This window comes from Drosophila miranda, chromosome 2 (assembly GCF_003369915.1).
Source record: "Drosophila miranda strain MSH22 chromosome 2, D.miranda_PacBio2.1, whole genome shotgun sequence".
NCBI lineage: Eukaryota > Metazoa > Arthropoda > Insecta > Diptera > Drosophilidae > Drosophila > Drosophila miranda.
In genome coordinates this window covers 10,114,841-10,129,006 of record NC_046675.1, presented here as the reverse complement: position 1 = coordinate 10,129,006, position 14,166 = coordinate 10,114,841, and the positions used below count along the sequence as shown (strand labels likewise).

At 44.0% G+C, this 14,166-nt stretch overlaps 2 protein-coding genes across 2 annotated transcripts; both read right to left on the bottom strand.

The window, feature by feature from the left end:
• Positions 1 to 2,111: 2,111 nt before the first annotated feature.
• Positions 2,112 to 3,478, bottom strand: LOC108154319 (probable V-type proton ATPase subunit d 2). Its single transcript, XM_017284578.2, has one exon. The coding sequence runs from the start codon at positions 3,345 to 3,347 to the stop codon at positions 2,301 to 2,303; it is 1,047 nt and encodes a 348-aa protein (XP_017140067.1). The 5' UTR covers positions 3,348 to 3,478; the 3' UTR covers positions 2,112 to 2,300.
• A 2,848-nt stretch (positions 3,479 to 6,326) lies between these two features.
• On the bottom strand, positions 6,327 to 7,123 carry LOC108156922. The gene is made up of 2 exons (XM_017288676.2): positions 7,012 to 7,123; positions 6,327 to 6,954 (listed from the first exon to the last, which is right to left on the bottom strand). The coding sequence occupies exons 1-2, from the start codon at positions 7,087 to 7,089 to the stop codon at positions 6,421 to 6,423; spliced, it is 612 nt and encodes a 203-aa protein (XP_017144165.1). The 5' UTR covers positions 7,090 to 7,123; the 3' UTR covers positions 6,327 to 6,420.
• Positions 7,124 to 14,166: the final 7,043 nt, after the last annotated feature.

Genomic DNA, 14,166 nt, shown 5'->3' with positions numbered 1-14,166 from the left:
AACGGGCCTACAAAATCCAAACTATATATATATATATGTATATATACCTGCTGCGTCTGTGTGTGTGCAGATGTGAATATTATGTGTGCTTCGGTTCGGTGTTATATTTTCAGAAAGGCACAAATAAATGGTTATGGTGGCTAGTTGTTTTTGAGATTGTTGAGAGATTGCGGCGAGAGACAGTCTGTTGTTATATTTTTCGTGGCTGTCGGCATTTTTTATTTTTATTCGTATTATGTATTATATTTTTCTCTTGTTTCAAGAACGGGGTTATTCGAAAAAAAAAAAAATAATAAATACAGATATGCAAATTGACAGATACACACATGTACGGAATGGAATGTTTTATGGTGTGATGATTCGGAATTTCGCAAACTTATGTTGATATGAAAAAAGCCAGTAAATTCCATGCATCAAACACTATCGATTTTCGTTTACATATTCTTTCAATTTATTTTAATGATGACATAATATGAGGGATGATACATTTTTGGGCACGAAAGATTTAACTGAAAAAGCGTAAAGTTTCCTATTGTTTCTGTTTTTTCTTTTATTAAATAATATTTACATGATTCAAATCTTCATCTTATCTACTTTCGTACCTTTACAACTTAAATCTGTAAGTTATTGCGAAGACCCACAATTACTGAAGTATTGAAAGGCATACAGTGGAGTCTCTCACATGTGTATTTTCCTGAATTTGAAAGAAGTTTTTCAACAGCAAAAAACAAGGTTTCTGTCACAGATTCCTGGGAGATCAGGTTTCAAGAACCATCCACTCCACTAAATCTACAGGTGAGGGGGCAACCTTTTGTGGGTTCCACTGTTTGTCTCGATGGCAAATCTTTTTTGGGCTGTGAATTCTTGTTCAGATATATCAACGGTCCGCATTCTGCTGAGGAGCTTCCTTGGATTGTAGTTTTAGGGTTGCTTATTCTGTGTATGGGTATGTATGGGAATGGGTATCGCATCTCATTGCCTGAAGTCTGAAGTCGAAACTAGATTTACAAGTATTGCGGACTATGTAGAGAGTAGAGTGCGGCAGAGGAGCCACAGCCACAGTCCCAGTCAGAACAGGAAACTTGAACTCCACTCCATAGACAGAGAGCCGAGCATGAGCTGAGCCGGGCAGAGGCGACATGGCTGGGAAAATGCGGAAAACCTTTCTCATATTTTGCATGAATTACGCATCACAGAGAGTCGATTTACATATCTGCTGTACGAGTTCGAATATAATGTATAATGTCGCTGAATGAAAATTCTGGCATGTGAAAGAGCATGAACGGACTGTGTGCGGGCAGGGCAGAGCGGGGCAGGCATTTGTAGTACATAATATAGAACACGCCCGCACACAGATGTCTGTCACTGCAGACTTATTACTGCCTGCGACTATATAATATTGAGCTTCGAATAAATAGTTTTGTTGATAAAAAACCGTCACACACATACGGGGGCGGGGGCGGGGGCGGGGGTGGGAGCGAGGGCCACCCTCTCCATGCTCGGGAGGCGGCCCGAGAGACGAGGCTCGATTCGACTCTCGAGAGCGGCTGGAAAAATATCTACGTAAAACGAAAAAAAATCAAATGAAAAACACACTCACGACGACCATAAAAACCGAAGATGATTCATTCGTCAGATTCGGGCACTTTGCTGGCTCTGTTTTTCTTCGGTTTCTTTTCGTTTTTTGTTTGTTTTGGCCTTATTTTTGTACTCGAACTGTCGGGCTAGAATCGCGGATTCCAACTGAGAGTTGAGCCCAAAACCAACGGAGGAAGTGGCAGGAAAACCAGAATCTGATTTCGCGATGCCATACCCGCTTGGGGCTCGGTTCGGGAAGCTTAGCCACGAAATCGACTTTCGACTTATTCTGAATTCTCTCGTCAGTACATATCGGGCAGGGCCAAACACTAGCGGTTATGAGGGACGGGTATCTACATATGTACATACATACATATCTCTACAGGTGCGCACTCCGGGCTCTGATTACCGCCAGTGTTCTATTTTAAATTAGAGTTTTTGAAGGTGGATAATGTAATCAAATCCATTCATTTCTGTTCAAGTAAAACACAACTAAGATTAGGGGGAAGGTTCAAATGGAAAGAACTGGCATCTGTCATGTTGAGACTGAAAGGGGAATGCCCTTTTTAATTTGTACCAATCAATACATGTATGTACTCGGAGTTTTGACACTTTCTTTCGTAATTTAAGCGAAACCAACTCTATTTAATTATTAAAAACCTTACTATAAAGATTGCCACACAAAACGTTTAGTGGAAAATCAAACTTAATTGTTCAAGAACTCAATCCAAAGGTATGGGAATATATGCATTGACATTATCCGTCTGACGCTGCGAAATGCACTCACATATCCAGATGATGTTGCGGCTCTCCAGCTGCTTCAGCTTCACGTAGGAGTAGAATATGCCGTAGTGGAACTGCTGCAGATACGATTGCACGTTGTTCTTGGCCTCCACCATCAGGAATCGGTCCTCGAGCCCGATCAGTCCGTCCGTGTCCCGTTCGATGTTATCGAACATGTCGCCGTATCCCGCAAAGTTGCAAACATCGCGCACCCGGTCGTAGTCGCTGACCTCGGAGAGGGTCTGCAGCGCGAGATCGGGCAGATTTCCGCATGTGGGGTACATCTTCAGACGATCTTCGGCTGTCAGGTGAGTGGGCAGGGCGTTTACGGTGATGGTTATGACCCGGCGGTCCGCCTCGAAGCCCAACAGCTTGCACATCACGTTCGACGTGGTCCCGCCCAGGCCTTTGCAGAAGGCGTAAAAGCTCTCCAGATAGGACCGGTAGAGCACGCCCCGGACAATCTCGACATCAATTTGGATAAAGGTTTCCTCGTGGAAGTTTGGCGGAATAAATTTGGCCAGCGGCGTGTCGATGAGCACGGCATTGAAGAGCTCCACCGAGCTGATGGCCACCTCAATGGCCGCCAATTGATCGAAGTAGCCCAATGGATGGCACATCTCGAGCAGTCTTTTCATGGGACGGTTGTTGTTCAGGCCCGCGATCAGCAGCGCCACGTTGTCGATCATGTATGGATAGCGGATGTACTCGAGAAACGAGCTCAATGGATCCGTAGAGTGGGCCCGGATGTAGTTGAACTCATTAAGAAGCTTCTCCCCCAGCCGCTTTTCGATCAGCTCCACACTGAACTTGCGATCGTTGGAAAAGATGTTGCCGTAGTCGGTGCCCTGGATGTTCATCATTACGTCTTCGAGGGACTCGCATTGCGTCAGCGCGAGGTAATCCGAGTGTTTCAGCATGCCGTTCTTAAAGCCCCGCGTAATGCCTTCCAAGTAGCCCCATTCGGTGTTGAAGAGCAACGACATTTTTACCTCTGCTTTTTTTATACTTTTTTTTCAACAGATATTCCTCTATTATGTATTGTTTTTGTTTGTTATAAATATTGAGTTTCACTCCAGAGCTGTGTAATCTACTGATCCTGAGATTTGAATAGGATCTGAGAGAGATATATGCCACAAAGTCAACTACTTCGACATCTTTGCTTTCAACTGTTAAAATAAGGAAAACACAGAACAAATACACGAATTTAAATATTTACCACTTTAATGTATATATTATATTTCGATTAAAACACGGCCTTTAAAGGTGAAATGTTTTCCATTTGTTCCATTGGCCCAGGGCTGAGGGCTACGCGCCATCTATCGGAATTCCAGGAAGGCCTGATGGTGTATGGTGATATCGAGGGGAGCTGGGATCCGTTACTGGGGATATAAGGAATAGGATAGGATTAACTAGATGTATTGGTGAGGGTGAAAAGAGATAATTTAACGTAAAAATGACCAGAAAACGTGTATTGAGTGCTCTTTGATTTGTAAGTTATATGTTGAAAAGTAAACCTCCATGTTTTCGGAGAATGTCCCGCATGAGTAACTAACTCAGGACAACTATGTATTTATTTATAATTAAAATAGTGGAAGGTCACGTGGCGTAATGGATTAGGCCAGCCGCCGCCGTTCTAGCAGAGGGTGGCCAAAATGACCGTTGTGTTTGGTCGCAGGTAGGGCGGGCGTGCGAATTGGAAACACCTAAACTTCAACCATTTGACAGCCGTCTTTTTGTTGTTCTCTCTTTGACGTTGGAGCTATTTTAGGTTTTTTGTTATTCTAATGTCCCGAGAAGTCGTGTATCTCTATCTTTGTTTACATTTGGCGGGTAAGTGGAACTATCCAGCTCCGGGATCGACAGCTAGTCGGCGTTGCCCACAGCTCTCATTGGCAAAGTAACTTCTTCCCACGGTGTGGCAACTCTGTGGGACATGGGAAATATGAATTTAAATTGAAGCGGAAATTCAAATTTTGTATTTCGTATTTGCTGTTGGGAAATCGACTTAAATGTCAATTCACAGCAATTTAGTGTCAGATACACTAATACGATACGAGTACGGGATTGCTTTCATCATTGGAGTCATCTGGGTGTTCCCCATGGATTTGGTCGAGATTAACTAAATAGGACCGAATGGCTTGAAGATGTTCAGATGTACATATTATGACTTCCGCACCTCTTCTGTTCCTATGGAGCATACCACCATAGGAGCGATTTCCCTTCAACTTTTTTCGAACGATATGACATGCTTAGATTCTTAAAAACTGTGCGTTTGAATTAAACTTAGATGAATATTGCCTAATTATTGTTCATATTAATATATGTTTGTATATTTATCATTATTATTTAATAATAATAGCACATGCAAATGTACATATATTTATAAAGATGATGTAAAATAGATATCAGGTGTAATATTCCTCCGATGCACTGCTTGCACAGTATGGTGACCACAAAGCAGTTGATTTCCCCTCCACATTTTTCGAACGATATGGCAGCCCTGTCGGAGTCTGTTAAGTTTGAATTTGAATTTAGGTAGAGCGTGTGATTTGAAGCGCTTCAAAAGTATGGTTGCAAGCCCCTTAAAATTTAAAGCTATAGCGGTACCTAACCTAGATCGTATGGATAGACAGAAATGCGCTCACATTGCTTACCATTCATTAGTTTCGTCTCTCTTTGAATTGCACATGCGCCTGGAGAGATGCTGGACGAGACCAGATGACGCGACCTGTTGCTCTTGGCCCGCTGCTTACTTGCACTTTGTTTACTCAGTCAGCCCGCTGCTTTCGTGAAAACAGCATTACAAGTATTTCCACAAATCTGCAACAGTATAATCGTATTTCTTCCTTCCTCCATCGCGAATGGTATTCAATTTGAAATTCTCTCTTTAGTTTCGTTTTAGTTCTGAAATTGCGTCGCGTTTCATTTGTGTCGCCGCGTGTGCATCGCATAAATGCTGTAATAAAATGTTAATCAAATAATAATTGCCACTAACGTGTGTAATTGCCCATCACAGAGGCGTCACTGTGCACAAAGACAAAGCATTAGCGAAAACTAAAGCAAATTCCATTGGGCACACCATGAGGGGTAGATCAGCCTGATCTAATCTGCTGCCTTTCCTAGTGTTCTATTTGGAAACTATAAAGATAAAGACAGCACGAATGGTGAGGAATATACAGAAATATTGTGCATCATTTAAAATACTTTTAAGTGTTCTCACTTTCGCTTTAATAGCTTTAATTTATTTTGAAATCCAAGCCAACAACAGGGTAAAATCGTATTAATTCTGTTCTCGAATGTTCTGGGTCAAATATTTTTAAATATGGTGCGGGGTTCCCTTGTCACATTCCCAATTGATTTCCAGGTCAATGGCGAAGGGGAGGCATTTCTCATGGCAACAAAACAGAACAGACTTTGGCCAGCTGCAAACCCATGACTGCCACCTGTTGGCGTGGCAGTGGCAGGCAAAGGCACAGGCAGAGCGACCGTTAAACAGCTGGACAAAGTCACGGACCCCCGACAGGCGTCACCAGCTATAGGCAATAAATAATTGAGGGGCGAAAGAATTTAATGCTGGCACTTGTCATGTCAGGGGCTCGTCACTTTGATAAACTTTGCATGCGGAAAGTCTTAGTCTTTCTTTTGTTCCACATTAAAGTCCCTGAACAGACTGTTGTGGTGTCATGTGCCCGTCAAGGAGTAGTCCGAATATCAGTGGTTGGACGCGACATGTGACAACTGAAATGACTTTGCACCAGAGAACACTTTTGAAATGTCTTTGCACCGGGGAACACTTATGCATTTCCACAAATCACAAATCATTGTGTGGGAAGTGTTTATGGCATTTTGCGAAAACATTTCCACGGTTTCGGAGGGGATCTTTATGAAAGCAGGAAATGCTAAGAACTATTTATAAATACTTTGTACGGAAAGACTTTCGGGAAAAATTATGACCAGTTGAGGAAATTGTAGAATGTACTTTAATTGGAGAGCTCTGAGGCATCATGCAGTCATAAATATGAAGATCATTAGAGGAATAGGGGATAGGATGTTCCATTAAATTTTCTTGGCATTGGCACTGTTCCCCGAAGTGGTGGTATAGTACACCCTATAGATGAACAGCCCAACTGCTAGGTGGACGGCAATGACGGCCCCAATAGCCGATATTATGTCGGCATCCATGTTGCCGATGAGAAAGAGATTCTTCAGGACCACAAACTTCAGAGCGAAGAACGTGACAACAGGGAAGCCGATGATCAACGAGCAGTAGAACATCAGCAGGAGAACAACGAGAACGGGATGCTGCTTCTGGGCCTGCTGGGGCAGGATGTTCTCCCACTCGGACAGCGTTTCGATCTGCTCCATGCGCGAGAACTCCTGCTGGAAGATCAGGCGGAACATGTAGACGGCGATCAGGATATGCATCACGATCACAGTGGCCACACCCGAGCCGATGTCCGCATTTAGGTGGCTGGTGCCCAGGAGCACGTACTTGAAGCCGCAGAAGATCAGCAGGGGACAGAGTAGGAACACGACCACGAAGTAGACCAGGTGCTGCAATTCATTCAGCAGGACTTCCGCCTGGGATTTCTGGGGGGAAATCGATTCAGGTTCAGGTTTGAGTGGGTAATTATTGCAAGTGGTAACCTCTAAGGACGTTGCCATTTCCAGTCTGGGAAGATCCTGAGGGGAGCCCGACCCAGCCCTGCGTAGCCTGGCAAGCATTTTGAAACAGTAAATCCTATTTCAACATTGACATGTGCCTTAAGGCCAACTCTGGTGGAACAGACATCCCCTTGGCCATAAACGCCATAGCGTGGGCCCAATTAAGGAATTAACTTTGAAGTGACAAAACATCCAAATTTGGCCCGCACATTAAGAGATTGGCACGCCTCGAGGCAGAAATATCTGGTCCCATGACCACGCGACATAACTAAGTATAAGCACTAGTAGTATGGCATGAATGTGATAATAAACCCCCGTTTCGGGCTGAGATTAGATAGGTCTCCGAAGAGTTAATTAGCCAGACACTGGAGTCCGGGAGAACAGAATGCCATCGGAATCGGAATCGGAATCGGACTATATGTCCGATAAAGTTCTCAAACTCAAATCAACGTCGTGATTTTTATGGGCTCACTCGAGTCAAATTCTCAGCCAGGAATTTATAGCCAAAAGATTATACTCGTATGTATGTGGGGCCCAGCTCCTGGTCTGGTCAGCTGACTTCGGGTACGTTTGGTGTTTCCCCAGGCAAAATGATGAGTAAACTTCTTTATACTAAACGATCCGTAAATTATGAGTGCTACTTTGGTTGTCTGGAAATTTATTTGTGACTTTTTCGCTCTTGATTTCAACTTGCCATAAATTAGATGATGATGAGGCATTCTAGGGAGGGTACAAAATTTGTGGTTCAATGATCTGTTATTGAATGATATAGGGCACGGGATGAATCTTTGGATCTTTATGATCGGATTTCTAAATGATGTCGAGACTGTAATTGCTTTAACAAAGCAATGCATTCATTCCAGAATAATATTTAACATAAGGAGAGCAATTCTTTGACCATATTGATCAGTTTAGAGAATAGAAAACATTTCCATGCAGTATGGTCTGTCCTTTGTAAAACAAAAGAGCTCTTATTTCAAATAGCTTTCTTCGAGATTTTTCTAGAATTAAGAGAAAAAGGAGAGTAAGAGAGTTTGATGTATATTTACGCATATATACTCCTATATCTTCTATTCAATTGACGTTAATATCAGCTAATGTTCGTTATCTCGAATTGCCCGACATTACTCATACGCTGTGTGGGCCAATTGATTTTGTTCGCCCCCAGAGCTCTGCTGAGGCTTGGCGCCAGTCGCAGAGCAGACTAAAAATAAATCGTTTATCTAATAGAGTGCAAAGTATGGGCTTGGTCTCTGGTATATCCCATTTATCCACAACAATTTTGGGGAATTTGTATCAATCGAAATCGTCTGAATTTCTATTAATATTCTGTCAGTGATGATAAAGAGTTAAGAATAATTTGAATTTGGGTATTTTTATGGTTATTCGATTGGTTCTGTTGCCAGGTTGGGTTCAAGAACAGAAGGCGCTCTTCTTTTAGCCATAGTTTCTGGTCTGCTGAAGAGCTGGCCATCGGCCAAACGCGCAACAGCTGCGACCACAGCGAAACAGGCGCGAAAACAATGAGAATTATGCCAAGTTCACACATGAATTGGGTCAAAATCGGACACCTGAGAAGAAAGGGTATTGCTCACTGCTCATTAGACGATGATGCTCGCAGCAGATGCTCAGAGAGACTCATGCAAATTTAATGACAACTAATGGCACAACTATTTGAAATTCAACTCCTGGCGGGACTCCACTCCGCTCCACTGCACTCCTTCCGGGACGGCATCGGAAAATACTTGCCCTTGAACCAGAGCATGCATCGAGTTATTTATTCAGGCATCTGTGTTGGCTTCTACTTATATGACTGCAATTATGGTAATTGCCTTGTCTGGTCTGGGCTGGTCCCGGTCCCGAGACACTTCCTGGGCAGCTCGGCACTTCGTTTGCGTTCATTTGTTTGCTATGTTCTCAACCCAAACCACATTTGACTCCCCCTAGCCTGGCCTTGGCTTCAGCAGAGTCCTCTCTCCTCCCTCCTTAGCCTTGACAAACCCATTGACCGTCAATTGAAAGTTGACCAAGCTTTTTTATTGGTTTCCTTCGAGTGTGCCTGCTCCTTGGAATGCCTGCAGTGGAAAATTCCAGCCATAGGCACCCCCCAGTGTCTGCCGGTTGACACTTGACCAGGTCGGGACACATGTTGGCCATTGTTCAGCCTTTAAACCGCTTTGCTGGCTGCTTCAAGCATTAACAGGAAGCGAGCTGGGACAATGGCCAAGGGCCCCTTTGTTGTCAGCCCAATTAAAAGTTGCTTTCCTTCTTGAGCTTTCAGAGATGAAATACACGTTCGCCAAAGGACCAAGACTGTTGCAGGGCAAGAGCCAGGGGACAAGCACTGCCGTGGACCCATAGCCAAAGGACACAAAACACTTAAATGCTAAACCAACTGTTGATACAATAATTCCGTTGCTTGAAGTCCATTATCCATCGTCTCCCCGATTTGCATACAACACAAAACAAGCTTGAAACAGCTTGAAATCGGGATTTGTTTCTTTCCTCCGCTCCCCACCCCCCACAGAGGAGGGACCCATCCATCAAGGAGACGGCAGCAAGGCCCGGTCATAGACACTGGACAAGTTTAACGCACTTTCGAATGGGCTTCTGTGTATCCTTCTGCCTATCCTATTGTGTATCCCTCTGTATATCCCTCTGTGTATCCCTCAGTGTATCCTTTTATCGCTGAATGCTTGGGGCAGGTCGGTTACATCAATTTTCGGGCACACTCAACATAAATTTACTGGCCATGTGGGAGCGCTCAACTTTGAACTGAAACTGAAACTCAACCGAAAACCCAAAACAGTTGTAAACTATTTGTTGACCTGACCTCAAGGCGTGAACCTTAGGCTCCACATCTCCAGAAGTCGTCACACAAATGATTTTTCGGTGACATGTGATGGATGATTGCCATTGTTCTCCCTCCGGGGTCAATGTGGGGGACGTCGTTAAACAACAGGACGGGATAGTAATGAACGCATTAATGAGACCCGAAATAGCAGGACGAAACTGCTGCCGGGTCGGGACTTCCAGAGGAGATGAAATGGGAAATTAATTAAATATAATGTGGCAGACAGATGGATGTTCCACCTAAATATACTTCCTCTTGGAAGAACATCCAAATAGTTCAGCAAACAGAGTCTCGAGAGTCTAGTGTCTAAAGTCTAGTGTCTAGAGTCTAGAGTCCAGACCTAATCAAAGATATTTAGTTTAGTTTGCCTCCCAATCAGTGCCTGAACATGCTGGGAGTCAGGTACAATAGATCTCAGCGAAAGCAAAGATAACTACAAGTCAGCTGTCGCATATTTTTGCCTGCATTTGCCACAAATATTTGTGCAAAAATCCACCAAGAGTCGCTTTGAGTAGAGTCAACAATGGTCATGCGACCAGGTACAGATACAGATACAGATACATACAGATATATGTAGATAGGGGTCTGATAGCAAAAGACCCCGGGGACAGGCACGAGTCTGAATTTATGGGAAGCTTTGTTGTCCAGCCTGACAGGGGAGCCATTTTCCCATCCCATCATCGCAGCTACTATCTCCCGTAACCCAAACATGGTCCATGTCACCATTATTTGGACATTTCCTAAGATTTCTTTAGTACTTGTTCTTCTGCAAAGAGAAATTAACTCATAATCCATTTTTCCATTTATCTTGAACAGCCAGCCTGATTACAGCCACACTCTGGATTAAGGGGATTCGATGTGGCCCATTCAAAACTAATTAGGACTTCAAAAGAATTGATTAAACCTCCATTATCGTTGGCTATTGAAACTATATCAGCAATTGAAACGTATCAGCAGGAAAGGCTTACGATTTTAGTATCAATTGGGGTAAGCCCAATGGAAACCAGACAAAGAGCGTATGAGGGTACTCGTAGATTAAGTATTGTAGAACTCTGAAGGAGGAAAGTTCTACAAGTTTGCTGAAATTGTAAGGGCTTTCACTTCATAGTTTTCCCAGGTCTTCAGTGCAGTTCCCTTAGAGCACCACTGTCTTGTGTACTTCTTGGGATTTGTAACCTAGGTTTGAAGAGCTTCAGTCAGGGAATGATTAAACATTTTGTATTGTTAGAACACTTATGAAGAAGTTCTTCTAATTTATCTGAATCTCTGAAGAGTACTTGCAATGATAATTAACCTTGACATTGAGGGAACTCTGGTGATGAATCTTCATTGTACTCCTGTCAGCAGAGTGCCGTTCTAATTGTTTGTACACCATTAGACAAGTGATTAACTTTTATGGACCAAAATTAGCTTTGTCCACTCAGCAGTGCTGACGTCTGTTTGGCCAAGAAATGGTTTGCTTTAAGGATGAGGATGCCATTTACATTATCCATCCGAGGTAAGCCTTGATTTCTACTCTGACTTGCTTCAACGGCACGTACTAAAAGCAGAAGGATTCTCTTGGGGATTGTGGATTGGGAGCAGAGGAGACCTTGGTCAGCGCTGGACAAGATGGCATGCAAATGGAGGTGTTTTGGTTTGGCCCACTTTGAGGCATGCAATACCGTCTCGGAGACGGAGTTCAACGGCCCACCGCAGTCGAGGAAGGTCGTAGAAGGACGTCAGCAGGGAGCCAACTGCAAGGACTCCTCTAGACTGCTCCTGAGCGCCCCTAACTGCTGCATTGCGATGCAGAGCACGCGAAGGCGACGAAGTCGAAGACGATGACATTGACGTGCGTTGGCGCAGTGCCGCCTGCCGCCTGCCGCCTCCTTGTGACTTCCACCTGCTGCCTGATCCACTCTACGTGCCACTATTATTTCTTGGCCAGCGGTGTCGACGGCTATCACGCCCATTTATTTCCACTTGCACCTTACCCGGCCAAGGCCTGCATTCATCCATCTCATCCCTCCACCTGGGGGCTAAAAATAGTTGCAAGCCTTCCACCTTCCCGCAAGTAGGTCGCCGAAAGTATGCAACACTCTTTGTGCTTCTTATTAAAAACGGAAATGCTACAACAATACGAAATTCTATAAATCTCTTCAGTGGAAACACACGCCCATGAGTGCGCCCCGAGAGGGGGAAAGCCAGAGAGGATTATTTTCACATACAAAAACAGAGAGCGAGGATGGGGGTACCGTTCTGAACCGTTAAGCGACAGCATGTGCATGCAAATTCCTGCTTCGGTAACAGGCCACGTGTAAGCGGAGGGGAGGTCCCTGCCCATGCAAATGATTCAATCCGGATGATAGCTTCTGTCAAGAGCTGCTTAAAGATTCCGATTCCGATTGCGACCTCGACAGCAAAGCGGATGCACACATTTCCAATGAAAAGAGTCTTGCTTACACTAACAGTTATCAGACACTCGAGTAGGTACTGTAACCAAGTACAGTTGAACCCTCTTGAGCGCACACATGCCGAAAAGTCAGGGATGGTGGGAGGTATTTGTGGAGAGACAAGGCTTAAGCCTAGGAAAAGCTAATTGGCCTCTCGCTCAGACACGCACATGCTCGGAGATAATCCAGAGAACGGGAGATGCTTGGCAATTATATAAATCTAAGCCAATTAAGAAAGAGTACACCGCAATCCGAGCAGATTTTATACATCTCCATCCAAAGGCAGGCCACGCGTGCCAGCTACATATATTTCGGGATAAATATTGGAATATCAAGCAATTGACGTCAGTTGGGGGTGGAGCATGGAAATTGATCCGAAATCTGAAAACTTGCAAACTATCGAAATCGTTTTGCTTGATTTGTTATGTAATAGGACACCCAAAAGGGTGCAGGAACATATGAATTGTATAATTACAAAATGATTCCAATGCAGAAGAAAAATACTAGAATAAAATAAAGATACGCAGAAAAAGAATATGTAATAGCTAGGGGACAAGCCCCCTGCCAACCCCCGACAAAAAATACACTTTCGATGATGACGACGACCGAAAAATGTTTTATATAATAGAGAGATGATTCCCAGAAATGTTACACTTGACCAAAACTTAAGCACTTCCCATTGCCCATACATCCAACAGTCAGCATCTGTTATAGCCAAAATTAATTTCAAAACATCTGTTTACATTGAAACGCTAATGATTCTCAGTGCCGCCACGTGCCGTCGTGTAAACCTGATTATCCGAAAGTGGCCATAAATCAAATACTATATGCGAATAAGTACCAGTCGGAGAAATTTGAGTAGTCAGAATAGATTGCATTATCCCATTCTTCAGCAAATTGAAAACGTGATTCGACACCGACGGCTCTCCGCCTCCACCCCAATCTCCATCTCCACATCCACCTCTACCGGTCTGGTACGGAGCAGTGTGCCTATTCAATTATCCATTCATTTACGGTAATGGTCGCATTACATGGACCCCTTTGCATAGCGGTTTCAATGGGTTATTACCTATTGTTTAGTCGTGAATACAAAGTGAATCACAGCAGCATTTGCCAGATATTTCCATTTACATTTTCCATTGGAACATGTGACACCTTGCACTTTGCACTGATTGAGTTTGCACTGCGACGGGGAAGGCAATTATCCAAGGTGGAAACGTCAGGCGTAACTATCGTAACAGTGTGAACAGAACACAAAACACAGACCACTGGCAGGGCTTCCGAGAGACTTTCGATGTGGATGTGGGTGGGGTGTGTGTGTGTGTGCTTAACAGAGCTGGCCGGTGTGGAAGAGCACTGACAAATGTGAGAGATTTATGATGCAAATTGTAGGTGACACTATCAGCTGACAGTGCTTTATCTGCCCACAATATGCAGCCATATATCAGGGGGAACATATTTTTTGGCGAGCAGGGGGGTTACTTAGTTCTCTATTTATGACTCTTTCGACTTTTGATGGATATTCTCTCGCTATCGATAGGAATCTTTTGCGCACTTCTTGCACCCGAAAATAGATGACAAATGTTCTTCCTACAGTGCGGCTAGGGGATGTACCTTTGACGGAAAGGATTCATTCCAACCGGCAGCACTCACAGACTTTCTCTTTCCCTCTGCCTCGGCTTTTGCCGGTTGGAGTCACATGGCGCCCACATCTGTTAGTCAGCAGAAGCAGAGACGACGGCGGGCGACGCCAGCGACCTTCTGACTAGAGATGAGCGCGTGACAGGTGTTAAAGTCACGAAGCTGCAAGAGAGGGAAATGAGATTTTCTAAGTTAGAGCCTGTTTCG

Coding starts and splice junctions, on each gene's coding strand:
- LOC108156922 (XM_017288676.2), bottom strand. CDS start 7,089: ATGCTTGCCAGGCTACGCAGGGCTGGGTCGGGCTCCCCTCAGGATCTT. Junction 6,955..7,011: donor AAATGGCAACGTCCTTAGAG/GTTACCACTTGC, acceptor ATTTCCCCCCAG/AAATCCCAGGCGGAAGTCCT.
- LOC108154319 (XM_017284578.2), bottom strand. CDS start 3,347: ATGTCGTTGCTCTTCAACACCGAATGGGGCTACTTGGAAGGCATTACG.